The sequence below is a fragment of the Sphaerodactylus townsendi genome, linkage group LG03 (genome assembly GCF_021028975.2).
Source record: "Sphaerodactylus townsendi isolate TG3544 linkage group LG03, MPM_Stown_v2.3, whole genome shotgun sequence".
Lineage (NCBI taxonomy): Eukaryota > Metazoa > Chordata > Lepidosauria > Squamata > Sphaerodactylidae > Sphaerodactylus > Sphaerodactylus townsendi.
Window position 1 is genome coordinate 66,344,364 of NC_059427.1, and position 24,478 is coordinate 66,368,841.

General features: G+C 43.1%; 1 protein-coding gene across 1 annotated transcript; it reads right to left on the minus strand.

Moving 5' to 3' along the window:
• Window positions 1-221: 221 nt before the first annotated feature.
• Window positions 222-23,458, minus strand: BAP1 (BRCA1 associated protein 1). The gene is made up of 17 exons (XM_048487707.1): window positions 23,254-23,458; window positions 19,105-19,134; window positions 18,975-19,029; window positions 17,553-17,685; window positions 16,601-16,720; window positions 15,897-15,958; window positions 15,667-15,809; window positions 14,116-14,194; window positions 13,647-13,770; window positions 12,231-12,375; window positions 11,711-11,895; window positions 11,109-11,242; window positions 9,196-9,668; window positions 7,970-8,130; window positions 5,487-5,579; window positions 4,918-4,990; window positions 222-2,365 (listed from the first exon to the last, which is right to left on the minus strand). Exons 1-17 carry the CDS (start codon window positions 23,288-23,290, stop codon window positions 2,232-2,234), a joined length of 2,181 nt encoding a protein of 726 aa, XP_048343664.1. The 5' UTR covers window positions 23,291-23,458; the 3' UTR covers window positions 222-2,231.
• Between the last annotated feature and the right edge of the window lie 1,020 nt (window positions 23,459-24,478).

Consider the following 24,478-nt stretch of genomic DNA (forward strand, 5'->3'; position numbering starts at 1 on the left):
GACTTAAAAGAACAATGAAATTATGATTGTTGCTCCAGAGAAAGCAAAAGCCCCTACCATACGCCCCTAAAGGATGAACCAGGTTCTCAGTCATTCATGAACCATATCTTGCTTATTATCTTGCTGCTAAAAGTTCAGGACTCAAGCACTTCCCAGAGATCCAGTAAAAAATGTAGCTGTTTAGTACCACTGTGACAGTTCTAGTTAAATCCATCTACAGGTCCAACAAGTATACATTTTATTTCATTTACTTGGTATTTACAGCACTTGAAACCAATAAAGCAAGGGACAGATCATTCTGTCAACATACAATAAAAAAAGAAATTCTGATAGGTCAAAGCACCTGTAATCGTAACAAGGGGAAAGCAAATCTGAAGTTCTTGCATCTGCAGCCGTGAAATTAACGCTCTTTTTCTTTCAAAAACTGGCCTCTGCATCACATAGGCAGTGGAATTCCAATGACTGGCATTTTCCAGCTGGTCCAATGGCTGCTCTTACCTTGGGGTGCAAGAGGAGATCCAGCTAATCACAATCAGATTTACAAGGGAGGGGGGCAAATGGGTAAGCTGTCTTTCAAATACCACTTTGGAGAAGGTAAAAAAGTAAGTTTTTATTACAGCCCACTATTTCTCGTTTTAATCCATGTTTACAAATGTTGCTGTCGTGGCCACATAATGCAAAAATTCATGTTTTACACAAGGTATCTTCTCCAACAACAGAAAGAAAACTAATCTGCTTAAAGGAGCTGTGGAGCAACCATGAACACATAAGCACTATAATGACAGTATGGGTACCAGCTACAAGAACTGATTTTATCTTTAACTCCCTTACTGCAATGGCAGACAATAACCAGTGAGGTAGAAAATGGAAGCTTAGCCAGCATAGGGCAAGTACCCAGCTACTATTTGGACAACAGCTGTTGACGTCATCCCAAACTAGGTACCATGCAGGGCTAATTATGCTTGATTCTCTAGCAAGCTAAGGCTGGGGCAGGCCTTAACCCCATAGCGTGATGACCAGACTATGCCCAGCTACAATGGGGATAAAAGCAATTATCTGAGTTGCTAACTTTGAAAACCGAGAAGTTGGGGCCAATTCTCATTTACTGGAGACAGTGAAGAAGCTGTTATCACATGGTTCTTTCCACAGCATACCAGAAACACACACATACCAGAACCATGGTTCTTACCCATTTAACGTTGCTCCAGACAAATTATTATTGTTGTTGTATGACATCAGTGGTGCTTTTTGCTATTCTTTCCTCACTACGATAATTCTAGAATATTTGGGGCATCTCATGCCATTGATCCAGTCACATCTAAGCTGTACTATCATGGGGAAGGGAGTTGGGTTTAAATATGATTTTGTGCAGCTCTATTTGAAAAAAAGCAGAAGGCTCAAGTTTACCAGCCTGAAGACTTGAACCCCTGCTGCTCTTAGAACTCTGGAGATTCCCATATGCACAGAATACCAGAGAGCAGCAACCTCCTCCTATGACAAAGACTTCACACGGGCTCTTCCCATTGTGCACACTCACCTCAAACAAAACAAGCTACCTGGAGAGAAAAAATAAGGGAGCTGATACTGAACATAAAGCCTACTTGCAAAGAAGAAATGGAAGAACAGAATGGAATGCAAAGAAGGTCAGCAACAACAGAAAAGATCAGCAGCCACCTGGATTCCATTATAATGACAGAAGAAAATATAGATCAGAACAAACCCACACTATTTAATGCAGAAAATAAGGGTCAGCTTCTCACAGGGCACAGAGCAAAAGCACTGGCACTGAACAGAACCTCACTGATTCTGACTCTCTGGAGTTGAATCCGCCACTGGATCAACACCAGCCCCAATGTTCTACCAAAAGGCTGCCACTAGCTGTGGCAAAATACACTGCAGGGTGATTGAGGACACTGAACAACAAATTCACGGGCTAAGTCATCAGATTCTTCAAATTGTGGGCATATTTTTATGGAAAAATGATATATAAATATATATAAAAGTGGGATTCCTACATGGCAACCACCATGGTAGAGCAGGGAGACAGACACCTGAAGCCCAGCTGAATGCAACAGATTCATGTGTAACATGACACTAACACTGATGGTTTGAGCGGAGGAGTCCACTGCAGAGCCCCACTCCTCAGCACTGGCACAGAAATGCCTGGAATTTGCACCACGTGATCAACAGCAGCAAGCAGTGCACACGAGAATACTGTCCAAAGGCTGATGCTATTGACGCTTGGCTTTGTATGGCCGGGAACGTTTCCGCCGATCTGGCTTCCGCTGCTTGTGGAGGCGCCCAATGCTGACTCCTTGCCGTCTACGGACAGAGATGTTTTGCTCTACAAGGCTAGCCAGCATTCCTATATTAAGAGAGTTCAAATGAGAAACAACTGCTAAGTAAGGATGCTTTTAACTCCCTTTTTGGGCATTTCAAAACATAGTCCCCCTATCCACTCCGAGACTCCCAAGTCTTGGGCATCCTTTTGCAGAAAAAATCCATTTGGTTGTCTAAAATCCAATTTCCAGCATCAACTCAAATACATAGAAATACAAATGCGGAATTAGAATTATCTCCAAGACAGAGCTCCCAGTAGGAATCTCTATGGCCCAGCCTCTTTATGCAGCATGGAGATCAAGAATAGTAAGATGCTTCGGGGACGGGGCGGGATAGAAATTTAAAGTATAAATAAATAAATGCTTTGAGAAAGTTTCGCTAGTAACTAATTGCAGTATAGAAAGCCCTATTTTAGAACTTTGATGACAAAGGGAAGGAAAAAGAGCTAGAATGGTGGAGTAGTTAAGAGCAGGTGAATTCTAATCTGGAAAACCAGGTTTGAATCCCCACTCCTCCACCTGAGTGGCAGAGGCTTATCTGGTGAACCAGATGTGTTTCTGCACTCGTACATCCCTGCTGGGTGACCTTCGGCTAGTCACAGTTAGTTCAGAACTCTCCTTCCAGAAGATAAAGGTGGTGTATAAATCCAAACTCCTCCTCTTTTCTTCCTGCAAACTTCCAGCACATCCACTTCTGTTTCTTTAAACTGAGAGCTGACCTAGCAACCATGTCTGCTCAAAGAGATTCTGCTTGCTCTCAGTCACACTGGTAGCATGGGCTAGCTAGCCAGTAAAAGGAATGGCTCATTTCCTCTTAACCAATTACACATTACCTATCTTATACATGGATTTTTACATGCAACACTCTTGCCAGCTCCGTACATATGTTATTCTCAACCAAGGTGCTTATCTTGAATACTGAAGTAGGGAGCATGTATGAAGTAGATTATGAGCATGGGGCTCACTGCTTTTGCTGACAAACTGCTTGGTATATTCTGCTTCAGTTCCCGCCAATCAATATGGCTTCTTCTTGACAATGCCAAGATTCAGGCAGGACTACTAAGGGTTTAAGAAGCCACCTCCTTAAACTGCTTAATACATTCTGCTTCAGAAAGGTGGAAGAGAAAACATGAATGAGCTTGACACAGCAGGGAAGGGACATGGAGAAGGGCTGATTATTTAAATTAATACTCCAACCAGATTCCAGATTCAAATGTTCTGAAGTTCGGGGTTTTCAAGGTAAATGCTTCTCTGAGAAGATAGCTTTTCCAAACTAGGTGAAGACAAGGAGTTTGGATTCTATTTCTCTCCTGTAGGGAGACTGAAAGGGGCTTGCAATTTCCTTTTCCTTTCTCTCCCCAGAACAAACACCTTGTGTGGTAGGTGGGGCTGAGAAAATTCCAAAGGACTGTGACTAGCCCAAGGTCACTCAGCAGGAATGCAGGAGAGAGGAAACAAGTCCAGTTCACCAGATAGGTGTCCACCACTCATATAGAGGAATCAAACCCAGTTCTCCAGATTAGAGGCAACCTGCTCTTATTCACTACACCATGCAAAGTAAAGATGACATAGCTAAATTCTCCTTCACCGTTTTAACGCTCTTCCTTTTCTACCTTCTCAATTCTGCATCTTTCTGTCTTTGAATAGGTTTTCTTACGTTAAAAGGTTTCTTACATGTGTCCTGAGCTGCTTTAATTGACTCATTCACTTGAGCAATCCAGATCAATGGTCTTCAAACCCACAGCTCAGGACACTCAGGTGGATCACAAAACTGCATGTTACAAGCAGGGCATCATACCTCCTGCTTGCATGTTTGCATGCACATGGAGAAGAGCGGCCAGATGGGAAGGAGAGTCCAGAGGACTCCACTTCAGCACAGGTAAGTCCAGAACCCACTCCCACAAAAGCTCTCCCTTGGCTTCTCCAGACCAGGCAACTCTCCAGTGCTCCACATATATTTGCTGTGTACAGTCCTCTTTCCTACCTGGAAGGTTATACCTCTAGTTCTTCCTATTTCTGTCACATGACTCTAAAATATCATGTGATTTTTCCATCACTTTACTGAGCTCGCTGCAACCTGGGTATTAAACATGGGTCCAAAGTTTGGAAAGGCTGAAGATTACTAACACAATTTTGTTCGCATGATTGCCATTGTTTGCCTTCCACAGTACTCTATCTTGATGCTGGGAACAGCTTTGATTATTGAACTTGGAAAGTTTACTTTTAACAGTGATTATAAAAGTAAGTCTTGTGCAGTTTGATCAAACTAGATCAGTAAGATTCGTTGTCATTGTACTGTTTAGGAAAAAGATACTTTAGCAGCAACTAAAACTATGATACCTTTCATTAGAATCTGACTATACCTGTATCCCACATATACCTGAATGTAAACTTTGTTGAAATTAGCATAACTTACATATAAATTATTTTTAGCATTGGCATCTTAATGTGAAATAAAGATGTCACCGTTTGGGAAATTTAATACATGGAACTCTCTCAGAATCAACTTAATCCCAGCCAAATTCTTTGCCCAGCCAAATTCTTTTTCAAGTAGACTAGTACAGTATGCAAGTCTCACCTTCTTGTGCCAGCATGGAGATAAAGGTGCAAATGAATTCATCATAATTGTGAGTTCTTCTCTGGTCATCAATCTACAAAAATTCATCAGAAAAGAGCAAAACAAATGTTCAGCGTTTGTGTTCAAGAACCTTAAAGAAATCTGGTAGCTGTTAATGAACCTTTGATTGCCTAGTAAGGTAACAGCTAAGTTTGTACTGGTACATAACGCAGCCAAGAGTAGCTCAGGCAATTGACAGTATATCAGAGTCATCTTGGCAAGCAAGATAGGAAAGCTTCCGTTTTGATGAGATGGTCAACAAGACAATGAGATTCCCAGTTTCATGCAAAAATCACTGCTCAAGAATTATTAACCAAAAGTTAACATGATTTTGGTGGACCCTGGTGCATAGGACATCCGCTAACATTATTGCTGTTTTGCTAGTCCAGAGAGTTCGGTGGCAGTGACCAAATGCTTACTTCCTATTCTGTCCAAACCAGACATTACGGTCATGGTAATAACAGTCACCCTGGATTACAGGAACTAACAGCAAGGATTCCCAAGACATGAACAACATGTCACTAGCATACCTTGAATTTCTTTCTTTTCTCTACCTCCTCTTTTAAAAAGGCTTCATAGTTTGCAATTTCAGCTTCCACACATTTCAGCAGTGCCAGCAGCTCCTGCCAGAGTCAAATAGGCATAACATGAGCCCTCTCAGCCCCTAGTACCAAACTTTTCAAGTAGGGAGAGACAGACAATACAAGTCAGATTCATCACAAGGCACCACGAAACATTCTAGTTCCATCAGAAAACCCTAAAACCGATGGTTCACCTAGGATATTGGATCCCCTGCGGTTTGCATTAGAATAATTCATGCACTCTCATTCCACATTGGCCACTTTGCCAGACTTTTTAGACAAAGGACAGACCAGTTTGGACAGGACCATTGTTTTGTCATGGGAGCTCAGAATCATTAACAGCTACTTGGTGGGAGAGACTATCAGCGTGGTAATTTTCTGACTGGTAATGTTATTCTCAGACATCAAAGATGGGTTTTTGCATTGTATTGGCTAGATCCACTAGTCAGGGGGGCTCAGGTCAGATTACATTGTCCATAAATAGCAGGGGGGAGGAGGATTTTTTGGTGACCCCAGGATGGTGGGTAAGGCTTAAAGACTCCTCCATCATATTGTTTTTTTCAAGGAACTCAGTACATGCACTGAGAAATCTACTGCAGCTTAGGTAATTTGTAACTACTAAGTTAGACGGAGTTCATTTTACTGGGAGAGTGGATTATAAATCGAATAAATAATAATATTTGGAAGTTTGTGCGCTGTGTTTTTGTGTGCTTTCCCAGTATTTTGTTTTGTTCCCTTTTCCCACCCCCTTTTCCTTTTAAATAAACTTCATTTTTAAAAATAAACATCTTTCTGGCTTCATGTTAATTCAGTATATTTCTTTTGGAAATTGTCTTAATTTTTTCCATACATCTGAGACTGCACAGATGCCACATCCTTTTCTGTAAGGTATTCTCCAAAAATGATACATAGACGTGCATTACAAAGTCATAGAACAGAGTAGCTGAGGCAAGTAATGAGCTTCTTTTGCACTAAGGATGATGCAGGGTTTTCAAATGTTTAGAACAGTGGTGTCAAACTCACTTGTTTGACAGTAATTTGGTCAGGCCAGGTCATGTATACCATAAAATTTAACACCTGATATTGGAGATACAAACTTTATAGAAGACACGGGCAAAGCCAATTAATGTTATTAATTTTTACTTAAAATGCGAACACACTTAAAACAATAGCGCTCTTGTTTTTCTTTTTTGATAACTGACGTCTTAAAACCAGAGTCTGTGCTGTAGTAATTTTGAATATGCTGTTCAGGTGTGTTTCTATAAGCTGGAGACATACTTTTGCTTTACTACCATTACAGGTAAGAGCTGTTCACGTACATATGTTGTCCCAAACACGGGCAAAATTTTAGCAGCAAAAGCGTTAAGTTGGGGATAATTTAGAGCCCAAAATGGATAAAATTTGCCAATGTCAACTTCAAAAAAAATTATCCTTGAGCACATCCAACAGTTGTTCAAGAGAAAAACCAGATGTTCTGCTCATGAGTGAGAGATGCATGCCTCTGGGTCCCATTTTGTATACACACACCCCTCAGTTTTCTCTGGAAGAGGCAAGCAGACAGACAACAACTGAAGCTTTACCTCTTGCCAGAACCAACAGCTGCTGCCTGCAGCAAGCCTCTTGCTCAGACAGTCTACTCATGAGCAAGGACATTCTACTCACAAGTATCCTCACTCACAAGTATCCTCAATAGAGTGTAAGATGCTTCTACCAGTAAGTAGAAACAAGGAAACCCTGCCTCTCCCAGCCCTCAGTCTCCAACTTCATATCTTCCAACAACTGAATCTTTTCTCATCCTGGGAAACCAAGTTCTATGTGGGATGGAAGTAAAGGAGAGCACACCCTCCTTTTGAAAGCAGGCTGCCAACCACAGGGAAGTCTCTCCCTGCCAACAGCATGCCTGTGTCCCCAGCTGGCCCAAGGTTATTCTAGATTGGCCAGATGGGTTTTGAGGAAGGCACCACAGCTGGTAAAAATTAAGCTTATCTGCCATCCACTCCAGCAGCCTCCAGTTTTATCCCAAGGTACCCACAGGCTGGAGAAGAGTTCTCAAGAGGCCTAATCAGCCCCACGCCCCTCTGTGGTATGTTTAATACTCCTGGTTTAGAGTTTACATTTTGGGTGCGTGAGCAAGAATATTCAGCAGCTGAGTTGACTATAATCAGACTGGAGACTGAGCAATAGAAATTTCATCTTCAATTCTGAACTCTTCTGATGAAGACATTTTGAAACAGCACAATAACGGAATTCCTGTTGTTCACATGTTTTACTATTTATACTGTTCTGTTAGGTTCTCTGTTATGTGCTCTGTTATGCTATAGCTCTGAAATGAACATACATACATCACAAGAGTTTACCACAAAGATCAGTTGTCAATCTCTACCAAAGCATGACTTAGCACTAGGAGGAGTTGAAGTGGGACAGATACTCACCTTCGGAGAATACTTTTCCCCACATGATGAATCACCTGACCGGCTTTGTCCAGCTTTCTCTTTGCTATCATTTGGTTCACTTGAGTCTCTCTCTTCCAGTTTGACAATGGCCTGGACCTCTTCACTTGATTTGCTCAAAGAAGGGGAGTGTTTCCCACCATCTGGTATTAGCAAAGACATTAAAGGGTATCCATATTAACAGATGCCAAAAGAACTGAGTACTTCAATATTGCTTACACTTTCAGTGAACATAATCGAATTTTGTTTCTAACCCACAAAAGATCATTCTCAGAACAGATTATGTAAATGATAAACTGAATTCCAAACCCCCACTGAGTAGTCAAGAATTTTAGCAACATTTCTTTATTTTTATAAACAAGCGATGCAATGGTCTTTGACAACACAAACCATTCTAACACCACCCTCTATTTCTACACTTGCACAGCAGCCAAAACATTTTGCTACAGAGAACGTAAGACCAAAATCGGTATCAGCTAGCAAAAAAGCTGGAAAGGCAAAAACAAGAAGCTATCACCTGCCAAATCCAGAGATCTCTCAAAAGCGCCAGCAACTTACAGTAAAAAAAGAGCATAAAATAAAGTTTCAAATGCCACAGATCCACAAGGGCACAATCTCTCCACACAGCTTACTCCTTGGAATGTACCCAGCAGAGGGAAAAACATTTAACCTGCCAAAAGAAAGGCCCTCCAGTAGTTAGGGGCTGTCAATCAACAGCATTGATAGGTTGACAGAAGTGGGTATAAAGCCAAAAATAACACAACATACTCGTGAAACGCTGCAAAAGGACAACTGGCAACCCAAAGGCTCCAATGCTCTTATCAAGGGACAATCTGGCAACCTGAAGGTCTCGCAGCTTTTCATATAACAATGTAACAGGGAGATAAAGCTCACCTTGAACATTTAAGGAAACTTGAACTTGTAGAGTTTTCTACCCATTAGGGTGTGGTTTTTTACATAAACAGTTACATCTGTGTTACAAATGGGGGTATGTGAATACCGCTGCTTTCCACAGGAAGGTTATCCCATAAAGTCATATGTGGTCAATTCAGCCCACATACCTTCAGCATCAAAGTGAAAACTGCTGGGCATCTTCTCAGTGTTCATTGTGCAGCCCAGACTACAAGGCTCTCCATAGCTCTCCATGAACAAGGCTCAAAATCTCACTACAGGGCTACAGTGGCCAGGGTCCTTCCAATGAACTTTACCTGTGATTGTAAGTGGGCAGAACATCCCATCCTCTGTGAGGTGTAGCAAGCCTGTGCTGATGATAGGACCCAAATCTCTCACAGCCCGGTTGTAGCGCATGCAGTCCACACGTAGCAAGCTGTCCTCCTCCCCAAATAGCACCTTGGAAATGTGGGAGGTGACAGGACTGGAGGGGCGAGTGGGATTGGCTGAGCGGATGGGGGAACGGAGTGGAGAATTGAAGGCACTCCCAATCTCAGAGGCAGTGTCTGTGCTCTCATTGCTAGGGGTAGGAGATGGTTGGGAATGGGCCACAACCGCAACTGCGGTGCCTCCACTGCTGGTCTTGATAGACAGAGGAATGGAGAGGTCCTTTTGGGTTTCCTTGAGCTTCTGAGTCAGGACATTGATAGTGTTGGGCTGGAGCACGGAAAGCTGGCTATCTGCAGTCACAACGAGGTTATCCTGCTTCACCTGTCCCTTCCTCTTGAATCTGTGCAAAACCAGAAAAAAGAAAGATCAAGCTGACACATACACACACACACACACACACAGCAGGCACTGTATTCAAGTACTATTAAATAGCTGTATTGAGCAGGACTAGATCCAACTGATCTGTTCCACTAATTGAAACATTTTTGTCATAAGAGCTTTTATGTAATACTATTGTATTTGTAGGATCACATCATTATTACTAAGCCTGAAAAAGGCCACTGAGTGTGGATCAAAAATGACACATAGCAGAACCACATATTGACAGGTGGAGGGGGATAGAAGCCTGGGAAAAGCTCTAGTTTTTGAGGTAAGCATGACTGGATAGTCCCAAGCTAGTCTGAGCTCATCTCAAAAGCTAAGCAGGGCCCATGCTGGCAGATATTTGGAAGGGAGACCTCAAAGGAACAGCAGGGTCATGATGCAGAGGCAGGCAGTAGCAAATCACTTCTGAATGTCTCTTGCTTTGAAAACCCCACCGGGGTCACTGTGACACAACAGCAAAAAGATCTGTCAAAAATAGTAATGATAATGGGGGCTAGATAATCTAAAAATTTACAGAAGCAATAACTGGTTTCGTTACAAAAAAAGACACAAAAAACACTAAGCCCCTAAGATCTTGTGAAACTGTGTTGTCAGATCTCAGCGAGTGGCGAGGAGAGTGAGGACCAGTAGCGCTTGCTAAGCAAGCTATCACCAATATTGCCAAGGATGTCAAGCCTCCGTTGGTGTCAGTTCAAAGAGAGGATAAATCGGGGGTGGGGGAACAAAAAAGTGAAAGCTGAAGAAGGCGACAGGAAAAGAAAATGTATTGTCGAAGGCTTTCACGGCCGGAATCACTTGGGTGCTGTGTGGTTTCCGGGCTGTATGGCCGTGTTCTAGCAGCATTCTCTCCTGACGTTTCGCCTGCATCTGTGGCTGGCATCTTCAGAGGATCCTCTGAAGATGCCAGCCACAGATGCAGGCGAAACGTCAGGAGAGAATGCTGCTAGAACACGGCCATACAGCCCGGAAACCACACAGCACCCAAGGAAAAGAAAAACCAGGTGGGTGAGTCAAGGGGCAGAATCTGAAAGGGGGAGAAACAGAAAAAAAATAGATCCATGGCTGTGAAAGAAGCAAAGAGAGAGGCTGCAGACAGCACAAGGGAAAGCAAAGAGGGAAAGCAAGAAAGGAAAAGGGAGATTCTCCCCACCCCTGTGAGCCCTTACTGGTTTTCCCCAGACCGTTAAATACATTCTTTTATACACTTAATGCTGTTTATGCTAATAAGTTACCCTTCCCTCTTCCAGTTATCTCTGTTTCTAGCTCTTCTTCCTGAAAGATCAGAGATTGGGGGTAACAAGGTGACCTAAAATCATTATCTTCATGTTCATAAGAACTCCATCAACTACACAGAAACACAGCTGGATAGAGCCACCTTTGGCCTCATGGCATTCACCTCATGGCAGAATTGCTATTGCAAACCTCCTCTTCATCATCATCATCATAGTCATCCTCATCATCAGAATATTGCTGGTGCTGCTGTACTGGAACCCGGCTACGGCCCACTCCTGCTGCAAGGTCCTCCTCTTCCTGAAACAAAAATCATATATGTTCTTCAGGTAGTTCTATCATGGGGAATCCAATCTTTCAAGAATCAGGGCAGAATAAAGAAGTTTGCCACTGTAATATATCTATGTCTTGGGTGGAGGGTGAGTCCTTATACAGTATCAGGATTTCAGACCTCATGATCAAATTTGAGAGAGTCACCAGAACACAAATGCAAGCTAAGCAAGGGGTGAATTGTGCTGGACCCCCCTCCCCCTGTTCAGTGCCATGAAAGATGCGCTCTGGAGCTGTACTGACGAGCTTTGGGCATTTTTCAGGGTCACCCTAATAACCAGAGGTGAAGTCTTTCATGTTTGAAGAAAAAGACTTAACACCTTATAAACTATTACTAGTTATCAAAAGCTCTTTTCAGTAAGCAGACATGGCTATTACAAGTCTTTTCACTAAACTTACCCCCCCCCCCCAAATTACTATATACAACACCCCGCTTACCTGCATGGGTGACTTGGCATAGTTGTGGTTATCCAGGAAGGCTGGCAGCCTCTGCACAATGGGACTGGGGTTTGCCAGTGCCCCATTTATACTGCCCACAGGGGGCTTATTGGCCAGCTTGGATTTGCTTGGCTGGTTCTGGGTTGAGGCAGGCTGACCTTGACCCATAGAATCGTCAGCATTCTCTGCAAAATACATATAATATTCTTTTAGAGTCCAGAGGAAACACTTCCAACTCTTTTGGGTTTTAATTCTCCAGAACAAGGTGCTTCTGTAGTCTCCGTTTAAAGGAAAAAATATATTTACTTCAGATACAGATGCTCAAAATTTGCAGCCCTCTTTGAATTAAGTTATAGACTAGAGCATTTCACCAGTAAGATCTAGCAAGTAAAGGCAAGCTTTTAACAACTTCCACTAAGCCCTTCTATTCATGTTTTTCATACAACATTTTGAGCAGAGAGAGCTTTATTCACAGTACTCAATGGCATTAAATGACACATCCCTAGAACGAATCCCATACCTGCCTGTGAGCTCTCAGGTGCCAGTTGAACCCTCCCTAGTTCCAGTGCAGCAGGGGTCTTGTTAGCTGACTTGGACTCTTCAGATGCCTGGGACTCCTGGGTCTTCTGAGTATGGACAAGCTCCGGTTGAGTCACTCGGATTAGCTTATACGAAAAACACAAAAAAGCCAAGCCATTCACAAAATGAAAAGCAACACAGGGTGAATCCCCACTGGGAAAATAAGCCAGGTTCCCCCGGGTTCCATAAGATACAGCATCTTTTCATCACGGTCTCTACCTCCCCACCGCAGCATGTGTCTGTCAAGCGGGTCAAAGGTAATCCCAGGATCAAACACTGTAGCTATTTCCACGAGCCCATAATCTGCTCTGCGGCTCTTCAGTTCATTGTTCCGACTAGCTGTTGTGTTGGGGCGGAAATGCGACCCCCCCAGGCCCCTCCCCTCTGCTTGAGGAAGTATTTTTAAAAAACTTTCCAGCTGAGTAGCTTTGTAGAAACATGGGAAGTTCTATTTTTAACTTTTTGACTGTGCAGCTTTGTTGGTACACACACTTTGCGCTAGCTCCCCTTCTCTTTGCAGGGTCATGCCTACAAAGCCACAACCAGCACACACAAAAAACCCCTTTGCACGCTCTGTGCCCAGCCCACTGTGCTCTGATTGGTGCATGCCTACGGTAGGAAAAATAAACCAGATTGTTTTTCTCCTGCCTCCCTGCTGATGCGGCCTTGGCACGAGTTTTTCAAAAAGATGTACCTTCCTGCCGGTTTTTGAAAAACCTGGGCTGAGAGGGAGAGATTGCGCCAGGGCCAGGACAGAGTCGAGTTAGGCACGGAAGCAGTGAGGACTCCTTGCCCATGCGCCAGGGCCAGGACAGAGTCGAGTTAGGCACGGAAGCAGTGAAGACTCCTTGCCCAAACCAGGATTTTTAGGGTAAGTATCCTGGGATATTTTGACGGTGGGGATTCGCCAACAGATGAAGTTGAAGGAAATTTAAATTAACAAACTTGCCTACAAGTGGGAAAAGACCTTTTTGGAGAATGCTTTTTAGTTACCTTCCAAGCTTTTGCAGCACATCAGCCATATTTCTTCCTACTATTATTACATTAAAACTTCTGCTCATGCAATTGTTGCAAATGTGTCCCAAGCAGATAAGAAGCCTATCCAGTCCCTTAAGATGTATTTGTCCAGTTTTGACATTCAACAAGCTGTTGTTTTGATTTTGAGAGCCTCCCAAAATCCAACCACTCCTATCTGCGTAATAAAACCATAAGTCAGCTCGTAGTCTTTCTTGTCAACTCACTAAAATAGAAGTCAGCCCCATTCCTCGATTTCTGCACACTCCACATCTCCCATTTTTTCACTCTTTCTTACGTAGAGCTCTGCTTCATTAGGCTCCCACTCCCACACTACCTTTACCTGTTGCAAAGCCTCTAATACAGTTTGCCTGTTCATCTTCAAGATCTGCAGCTTGGATTCATATTTCACCCTCCTGTCAGGAACCACGGCCATCAAGTTGAAACGGATGTCATGATAGGGTTCCCTAAATAAAGACCACATCTACTGTTAAGTATTCCAGTCCTAAGTACTTTCAGCAACATCTCTCCTTTTGCTATTCCAGTGAAGCATAATAATAGTTTGTGGCACTGGACTGATGAACTTGCTGGTATGTGTGTGTGGATACTTTTACAGAAGCAGTAAGTCTTAGGACCAGATTTTAACCTCATCATGCACCTCATGAAGAGAGGTGGGCACCATTATTGAATCAAAATGGGATCTATAGAACATACAATACGAAGGGGGAAAGGTTGGTCTCTTCCTAAGTACACCTCTAAAGATGTCACACAAACCTAGCCAATTATCACTTCAGACTGATTAAGGCATTTACCCTGCTGTGGCAAGTCCAATCCTCTCCATAATTACTCTCCTGGCTTTGTCTGTCCATTCCTCGTCTTCTGCCCAGGGCCCTAAGAAGAAACAGCAAATGTAGACATATAGAGAGAAATGCTCCTGGATTATACTGCTACCAGGGCTTGCACCGAACCGGGAGGGTGGGGTCCTCCTGTGTAAAAATTATGAGGAATGTAAAAGCAGAAGAACATTACAGCAATAATCCAAAGAATGAGAATAGTCCGAGTTGTTCACGTGGATGAAAGGAGGATTCTAAACCACGTGTGTTATCTGCAAAGTCAGTTTGTATGAGACAGAAGCCATCCCCTTGTCTCCAAAACATTTCCTCAAGATTACTGCCTCATCCCAACCCAGGCAACCAGAACAGGTTACCAAAACAAAGAAAAACAAGAGAATCCAGAACCACATATTAAGCTCAAAAGACAGGCATCTTATGTCATAGATGTCACCCCAGTCCTCCATAACAGAAGTGAAAGGTGTAAAGCACTTCTCTCATCAAGGCAAAATTGTAACACAACATATCCAGCACTCTTTATTTATTTTATTTATTATTTATTTATCAGATTTAATATACTACCCCATCCCCAAAGGGCTCTGGGCAGTGTACAACCAACTTCAGCAACCAAAATGAAGACAGGCCAGTCAATTCTATTTAATAGCAGGTAAGAGTAGGGGACTCTCATCTGGAGAACTGGATCTGATTCCCCACTCCTCCACATGAAGCCTGCTGGGTGACTTTGCGCCAGTCACAGTTCTCTCAGAACTCTCTCAGCCCATGCAGAGGCAGACAATGGCAAAACACCTCAGACGTCTCTTGTCTGGAAAACCCTATGGAATTGCTATAGGTCAGCTGAAACTTGATAGCACACACACAATCCACATACACCCTTCTAATCCTAAACAGAAGACAGAACATCCAATTGAAAGGTAGATTTCCAAGAAGTGTTTTTAGGATCATATTGCAAAACATGTTTTGCTATTACTGATCAGATATTAGCCATACAATAGTTAAAAGAAAGAAATAACTGTGTTAACCTATACATTAATTTTTGATTATTTCAAGAAAACACTATGATTTAATAGCAAGATTACTGGTGTATTACTAGACTGCCCAGGTTTAAATCTCCTCTCAAATCAGGAAGGTTACGGTTGATTTAGAGCAAGTCACTGTCTCCCAAACAGATCTGTCCACAGGGTTGCTGTGACATAGAAAAACAAGAAGGGAATCAAATATATATCTCCCAAATATACTTAGAAGGAAGCTGGAACAAAAATGACAGGAGCGAAGTGTTGGTATTTTTTTAAAGGATGAGCAAATTGCAATAACATGATTGAATTTACAATACTAACAGGAAATGCAAAACAGCACCCTAATCAATCAGACTAAGGAACACCAGATTTGAAAAGCATGCTGTGTGCTGCTAGGAGCTCCTGAAATGAAAAACAGTAATTCCTCTATACAATAATGGAAATGAGAGACCATCAGAAACCTGATGTAAGCAAACACACAAGTAAAAGGGTACCTTACCATGGTCAATGGGATAAACCTTCAGGCCATCCAGTTCAAAGAGCCGTCCCTTAATGGGAACATAGCTGACAAAGTGAAATGCCTCCATGGTCCGCACAGCACTGATCCCATTCTGTTTTTCGGGCAAATGCCGGGGCTCTGGCCTGCCGAGAAAGCAAACATCCACGCAGTTACAAGAAAATGGGCTGCCCTTTATTTGGCAGACAATGGTGTGCTACCACCCCACTTACCTAGCATGACTGTTATGGGCTTTGGCCAGTTCTGGGGCATTTCCAATGGCATAGCCTTTGCTCTGGAAAAAACAAAGAACAGCATAAAGGTAGGCTAGATTCTCTCAAGATCATGTATACTTTTTCCCCTAAAGCCTCACCACCCCCAGTCACTCCAAGGGAAATCCTCTATCCAGTTGCCACAAATAATTTCCTTTTGTGTACAGAAGGCCAAAAAAAGGTCAGCAGAATTTATCCTGGGACTCCTGGTGCACCAGTGCTGTCAGACAGCAGTAAGCTTACTGGAAAATACGCATTAAGTTATGTTCAGAGTCCACAATAATAGTTTCACCAGATAAATCTTTTTTGCCACATAACCAAAACAGTAACCCACAATGGCATTTTTAATGGAGTAAGAAGTCTAGTGGACCGAACCCCTGAAACCACCATCTCACCCAGCTGCAAAGGGTGAACACGCTTAAATCGGCTCAGCACAGCATTTTCAGCTCCTGTTGGTCTAAAGCTTCTTGCTCTATAGTGACAAATTCAGAAAAGGTTCTTTGAACAGCCAAAGGAAAAACCGCTTCTCCCAAGCAATAAAGGAATAGGTCAAGTTGCAGAGAAAGGGAATGCCATCAAGACAAAGATTTCACAAAAGCACCCTGGGAAATCAACAGCCCACAAGGACCCTGGGGTGCCCTTGTCTGCAGGCTGTCATGCCATACCTCTGGACTAAACCCTTTTGTGAACTCCTTCATTCGGCTTAGCGTTGGCCCCAGATCCACATTGCTGCAGTTCAGGAGGACACTCAACAAGGCATGTGTGGCACAAGAATTGGGAATCAGCTTTATAAAAATGAGAGATAGAACATTTATGTGCAATGTGAAAAAGCAGTCCAGGAATAGCCAGGTTGGGCAAAATTGCCCCTTCAACAATAATTGAAGATCTATTTTTGAAGCAATCAGTGCCTTAAGCAAAACGTCTATTCCTACTACACAGTAATAGATAAAAGCAGCTATCACAGAAAGTTAAAGAATCAAAATGCCCTGACAATCCACGTCCTGCTATGAGGCTCACCCATATAATAATCTCCCTGCAGTCCCACAGAGATCAACCTAGTCAGGATAGACCACCGTAATTTATTTATAGAAGGTATCTGGAACACACGCTCTCAACTAGAAAGTTTCCACGGTGGTTCTATCATGCTATCTACTATGGCAGCCCTCCTCTTCAACAGAATGGTTCCTTAGGGCCTAGGCTTAATGCAGGGCAAACTCAGCAACTATTGCCCTCTTTACATTCAAATCCACCCCTAAACATTTTATATGCAGATGGAAGAACAGACAGGAGGGCAAAATTAGAACATATCCTGATTTAAATGTTTCTATTCTACTTTATCCTATGCAACTTACAGATTTCTAGTAAGCTCTAGAAGCTCAATATGCTGAAGGCAAATCCCCTAGTTACACAGGCCTTACTCCACATATGCTGATAACAGCTATTCAGCAAGGAGAGGGACGTTCTGAGTATACTCAGAAGCAAAACTTTTTCATCCTATTACGCATATTGTGGAATTGATGCTAGAAATTTGCCCTTACTGCAAGACATAAAATTGGCTCACAATAACCTCTGGGTCTCTCTAACTGGAAGATCTTTTTTTCACTCATATCAGCTTACCTGATGAGCAAAGAACATGTTATTAACAATATCATCATCAATCACTGATGTCTCATCCACCAGTGTAGAGACCTTCCGTCGGGACCTGCGCTCCTCGATCCATTTGAAGAGGAAGATGAACCCATAGACTGGCCTGGAGAACAGAGTGGAACAGGGTAACACCACACTGTTCACATTACAAACTGTTACATTAAATATGGATATATTAGTCTTCATGTTATCCCTCATCTCATTGTGTTTCTGAACTATGATTGTTTTGTACTGCTATAGCAGCAGTGGCGTAGGAGGTTAAGAGCTCATGTATCTAATCTGGAGGAACCGGGTTTGATTCCCAGCTCTGCCGCTTGAGCTGTTGAGGCTTATCTGGGGAATTCAGATTAGCCTGTACACTCCCACACATGCCAGCTGGGTGACCTTGGGCTAGTCACAGCTTCTCGGAGCTCTCTCAGCCCCACCTACCTCACAGGGTGTTTGTTGTGAGGGGGGAAGGGCAAGGAGATTGTAAGCCCCTTTGAGTCTCCTGCAGGAGAGAAGGGGGGGGATATAAATCCAAACTCTTCTTCTTCTTCTATATAGCAAAGCATGAATGTTGGAGCCCAGCCCCTCATTAGACCTGTAACATCTTAGTATAAAAACTATTGTGATCTGAATGCAATGGGGGACAATGGGGCTTTGATATTATTATACCTTTATTCATAGGCTTCATTCCCACTCCACCCACAAGGCTGCCACTATGCCTGAGCTACCCTTATGGCCTCAGCCAGAGAGGAAGAGAGCCTCAGCTCACCCAGTTCCTCCTCCCTCAGATCCCTTCCTGCGCAGCCTACAGCAGGGCACTGTCAAGCCCCCTCCCCACAGAACCTTTACATTTTCATTTTAAAGATCATGTTGAAATCAGTGAATGCCCCACGGTGGATTTGTGACTCTCAAAAAGAGGATCAGGTTCCCCATGAGAAGTGAGGAGTCGACATGCCTGCTGGCACAGCTGGGCCCTCTCTTTTGCCTTTAGTGGAGGCACTGCTAAGTAGCTGTAGGTCTGACCATGGTTTTTTAGGGGAGCCACATATTATGGAAGTTGCCCAAATGGGCACAAATTTCTCCCAGCCAGGAGTCTGCAGCTGAAGTCAGTGTTTGCCTATCCCCCCTTTATTATGAATGTCCAATAAATTAACATGATGCTGCTATCAAAACCTTTTTTGCTGTTACCAGGTTGCTTGACTCTGTTCAGTGATATTATGTCTGGCTGCAAACATTCAATTTAGCTCCAGCCCATGAAAAAGACACATTAAATGTCAACATAAAATAATTTCAACAATTAAAAAAAAAATTGAACATGGGTTTTTTGCAAAAAATCAATGCCAGTCACAAACTGCAGAATGCACTTTTGGTTTTCCCTAACCAGCATTAGCGTTAGTAACTTACCCTTGGCATTTGCTCTGTAGATCATAGATTTCTTCAACTTGCACCCCTTTAACACCTACAAAAAGGAACAATAAAAGTGAGTGTTTGGAAAATTCTGTAAAAATAGCCAGACAGATTATAGATTACTTACCAAAATCCTCTACTAGAAGAGTGAAGAGCCCTGCAAAGGAACAAGAGAGTAATACTTACTGAGGAGCACACATATTCTGCAGAATACGATAAAGAGCACAAATTCTGCAATCAGAGTACAGTGGATGGCTTTTATTCCAGTCTCCTTTGTGCAAAATTTGCATATACGTTCTTTCAACCCCAGGTATGCAATATATAGATGAACAAATGGAATTCCATCACATCAAGGTGATCAGGGCAAGATTGCTACCCCATCCAACCTTTCTCCCTATGGGAACTAAGAGATATAATCCTAGGTTGGAGACTAATCCTTCATAAATGTATATTTGGAAAGAAGAGCAAACATTAGAGACCACATAGGATCTGTACAGTCTGATCCTATGTAAGTTTCGTAACAATTAAGCTCTACTAAATTCAGCAACACTTAAGTCTCACGTAAACATTGACAGGAGTGCAGCCTTAGTCATTCTATTGTACTCACAGACAGGGTTTAAAAAGAGGAAATGTTTCAGACACTTCAGTGCATACCTCTTATGGGTGAACTGGCAACTCTGACCTGTTTTAGAAGCTATAAGCAGTGTCGCTGAAAAGCAGTGGTCAGTCATGTGTGTCACTTGAGCCTCTGATAGCATGGCATCAAGAATCACACAAGGACTCTTGATCGCTGGGGCAAGTGTTAGCTGTATATAATCAAGAACTGATCATTTGCAAACTCCACCCACCTCTCCCCTGCTCAGTCACAGGACCTTGGTTTTAGATGTATTCAACTTCAACTGCTTTAATCATTCCGCAACAGCAACCAAATAATTGGTCAAAACATCTGGGGGGGAGGTCCGGATGACAGTCCACCAACAAAAACAGCTGGGTGTTATCAGCATACTGATGGCACTCAAGCCCCAAAACTCTGAATCAGCTCTGCAGGAGGGCATGTATACATGTTAAACAACATCAGAGAGAGAATCACCCCTTGTAGGACTTCACACACCAATGGACAGCGTGCAGAGGATCTCTGTCCAACTACTACTCTAACAAGGGCTTTTAACTCTGCTCTGCTGCACACTGCTTAATTTTTATATATCTCTAATAGATCAGTATATCTGGGTTAAACTAAACAGTCTGGGTTAAACTAAACCAGGAGTCTGGGTTAAACTAAACCAGGAGTCATCATTGTCCCCAAGGGGACAATGGTACCTTGTGGACAACTTTCCAGGTGCACACCAAATTGTCGTTGGTGGTTTTTTGAGGGGATGGGGCTGTTGCCTAGCAAGGCTTCTGATGGATCATTGATTTGGCTGTGCAGATTTTTAAAATATTGCTTTAGCAACTACTGCCACCACAGCCCAAGGACCTTCACTGTGTGACTGAGCCTTAATAATCTGGGGCCCATGTACCCCAGGGACCATTTCTCCTGTTCCCCAAAAAGCACTTAGATCTGGAAATAACAACATACTGGTGGTCCCTGGTCCTAGAGACATTTCGTAGCCTCAACCAAAGCCAGGGCTTTTTCAGCTCTGGCCCCAACCTAGTGGAACACTCTGTCTAATGACAGGCCAGGGCCCTGCAAGATCTTATGCAATTCCGAAGGTCCTGTAAGACAGAACTGTCTAATGGTTGAGGCAACCATGGTACCATCCCCCTCCCCTTTTCTTTCCCTCCCTCCCTTCTTTCCCCCCTTCCCCCTCCTTTTCCTGTACTCTGTCCTTTTATTGGACTGTTGTATCGCCTCCTGGATTAATAGCTGAACTGATTTGGATATTGCTGGAATTATGTTTAAAACGTTTTAGATATTTTATTTATGTGTGTTTTATAATTATGATGTAAGCTGCCCTGAATCCAACAGGGATGGGCAGCCTATTAAATCTAATGCATTGAATTGAAAATAAGCTGTGTCTATTTTATGGCTGGCTCCACCTCGTTGTAGCTGTGCCCACTATGCTTTGTCAGATTTCCAAAGGTGCTTGCTGGCTTTAAAAGGTTAGGGACACCTGAGGTGGAAGGCTGAAGAATACTGGCCTCAGCAACAATAATGTGTTTCATTTCATATCTAAAACACTTGGTTTTCAAACTGGGTCAATGGCTTTTATGAATTTTAATTATTTCAAAGAGAAGACCTAGAAGTGGGTTGATAAAATTAATCATGTACTGTAAGCCAGCTTGAGCCAGAGGTATAAATATTTTAATAACTAAATTAAACCATATTAGACTACTTGCATTTTATTACTTGCAGCTTCAGAATCTGTAGTTGTAGCACATGCAGAAGAAATCAGACTAATGGAAACCCCCAGTTTGTTGTTCAGACAATACCTCCCACTTTATCTCTCATAAAACCTTAAGCATAGTTTTTACTAAAATATTAGTGCATAGTTACATGGAGTCTTTGGAACCAGTTCAAATAGTAAATCTGAAGCAAGTCACTTAAAACTTGTTTTTAAGAGGTACAATCTGTGTACAGCAAAATTAGTGTTCTTGGAATGATAAATTAATGGTTTTAAAAATCAATCTAAGAAAATAGTATCCTCCATAAGACAATGGCAACAGCAAAGATTAAAAAGTGATAGCAAACAAGATTTTTATTTGATCTACAAAATACAAATTTTGAACTGAGCCCAAATATCATGGTACTTACAGAATTGGTAGAAATTTTTTATTGTATTGTTACTTTTCCTCCAAGAACATGTATAGTTTATTTTTCATGACTGATCTAACCTTTAAAAGACAGGTACCATATAACTGAAATGCTCCAGGGATTTTACACAATCAGAATATTTCTAAGCTTGAACTGTTTTACTTATATAGATATTTATATACCACTTCCTCAATACTGTGGATTTATAAAAGCACTGGGTTTTCATATTTTTCATTACTACCTTTGTTTTCTACAGGAAATATTTACTGCCACAGTAGCACTGGTCTATAGCATCACAGCCTTTCACATTTCCATTGCACATTTCTGGGGTGTTCTGACCTACACCATCTGTTTTCACACACATTTCCATACCCATACATTCTTTGTTTGATATGAAATATCTGGCACCTCTCTCAGACAAGGGGGAAGGGGAGCAAGAATAGGACACTAAAATGTATCTCTCACAGTGTCAGTAAAGGGCTCTAGGCTGGTAAGTGACAGACAGGTGCACAGATCAACTTGGAATCAGTGGAAACAGCTCTGCATACAACACTATTTGCACAAAGAATCACAGGCTTAACTTACCTACATAAGAACTAGCCTGCTGGATCAGACCAGAGTTCACCTAGTCCAGCACTCTGCTACTCGCAGTGGCCCACCAGGTGCCTTTGGGAGCTCACGTGCAGGATGTGAAAGCAATGGCCTTCTGCTGCTGCTGCTCCTGAGCACCTGGTCTGCTAAAGCATTTGCAATCTCAGATCAAGGAGAATCAAGATTGGTAGCCATAGATCTACTTCTCCTCCATAAATCTGTCCAAGCCCTTTTTAAAGCTATCCAAGTTAGTGGCCATCACCACCTCCTGTGGCCGAATATTCCAAACACCAATCACACGTTGTGTGAAGAAGTGTTTCCTTTTATTAGTCCTAATTCTTTCCCCCAGCATTTTCAATGAATGCCCCCTGGTTCTAGTATTGTGAGAAAGAGAGAATAATTTCTCTCTATCAACATTTTCTACCCCATGCATAATTTTATAGACTTCAATCATATCCCCCCTCAGATGTCTCCTCTCCAAACTAAAGAGTCCCAAATGCTGCAGCCTCTCCTCATAAGGAAGGTGCTCCAGTCCCTCAATCATCCTTGTTGCCCTTCTCTGCACTTTTTATATCTCTTCGATATCCTTTTTGAGATGTGGCGACTAGTTGTCCACTGTGACAATCAAGCAAGTGGGGAGACTTAAGTCCCTTGACCTACTTTTTTCATCGACTGGCACACCTACCCCCTTAGCAGCTTTGAGTGTGGGTCACCTCAGAACTGCAAAAGCCCCCTATGCTCAGGCATACACGCAGACCAATGGCTGCTCTGCCCCCACTGTTAGCATCGTATCCCAACCCCTCCTTCAGTCTCCTACCTCGTTACACAACCTCTTCAAAGGGAGAAAGCCCACCATGTCCCCTCCTGTCCTCAACGCCCAAGTCCTCTCCTTCATGGAGCCTCCGCTCCCAGGGCAGTGACTCCCTTACTCACCAGGGTCGCTCTCCAGCTCCAGCCAGCCCTTATTCATCTTCCCCTACGTCAGGCCTCACCGCCATGACCAGCCTCAGGGTGTCTCCTCCGCCACTCGGCCGCCTTTAAAAGCGCCAACAGCCCGCCATATCCTACCACAACAACAGAGCACTTCAGACTTTCCAACACCGCCCATTGCATGTACGTCACATCAGTGCGACGGCCGTTCCATTGACCGTCAGACAGACATGACGCAGGCGCAGAGAATGGAAACAGGACGCCGTTCCAAAAGAACGGGATGTGTCTCTCCCGCATGGCCCGTCTAGCCACTTCTCTATGGTCTATCTATGACTAGTAATCATTCATAGTCTTGTGGGCGGGACTTAAGGGTATCCTGTGCTCTAATTGGGAGGCGTTCTGTTGACATGCATGTAGCGGACGAATGAGCAGCGCGGTTCTGAGCAGCGCCTCTTCTGATTCCCAGAGAAATGTGTTGAGGGTTGCAGTGTGAAATTGCAAACTTATGCATGCTTATTTGGGAGAAAGTCCAGTTAAAGTAAGAGGGCTTCATTTCTCAGCGAACATGAGTCGGCTTGGGCTGCGCTTTAAGGCAAAGGAAGAAAAAGGCTAAAAGTTATTTGGGTCACAGCTCTTTTCCTTCTTTTTATGGGTGGTAAACCTTAGCCAGGAATGTGTAATGACAGTAATTATTAGACTGTTTTGCATTCCTTCAAATTAACAAATCTCATTTTGATTAATGGAATTTTTCTTAGATCTAATAGAGTGAGATAACAGGCAAGTTCAAAGAATGAAAATACCCAGAATGTGTACAGCACTTTTGAATGAAAGGCCTGTGGTTTATACAGTTTCTACTTTGTGTGGTGAAACTCCCAGGCTCAGTCCCCAGCATCTCCACTTAAAGAGCGGGGAGGTAAACAGCTTCTGGGAGCAGTGGAGGGCCGCGCCCCTGTCTTTGCCCCTCCAGCAGCATAATCGGCACTCAGGCCAGTGGAGAAGACAATGGCAGTGTCTTGAGTACTCCACAGCAGCAAAACCCAGAAGTAGGTGGTGCCGCAGAGCCATGCCGGCTTCCAAGTGATGCTGGTAGGGGAGGGGTGGGTCAGGGTGTTCCCGAGGGTGGAGCCACTGTAGTCAGCTTCCAGCCATCCTTTTGAGCCAGGTATGCCATGGCCTGGGGCTCAGGCTGTGGCATAACTCTATGGAGGACTTTTCAAGCCACTGGGGT

Bases quoted from the DNA above. Each gene is read 5' to 3' on its own strand.
- BAP1 (XM_048487707.1), bottom strand. From the start codon at position 23,290: ATGAATAAGGGCTGGCTGGAGCTGGAGAGCGACCCTG. The intron at 11,243-11,710 runs GTAAGCGGGGTG...TTTTTGTTTCAG, and splicing joins ATGCCAAGTCACCCATGCAG to GAAGAGGAGGACCTTGCAGC. The intron at 8,131-9,195 runs GTAAAGTTCATT...TGCTAATACCAG, and splicing joins CTGCCCACTTACAATCACAG to ATGGTGGGAAACACTCCCCT.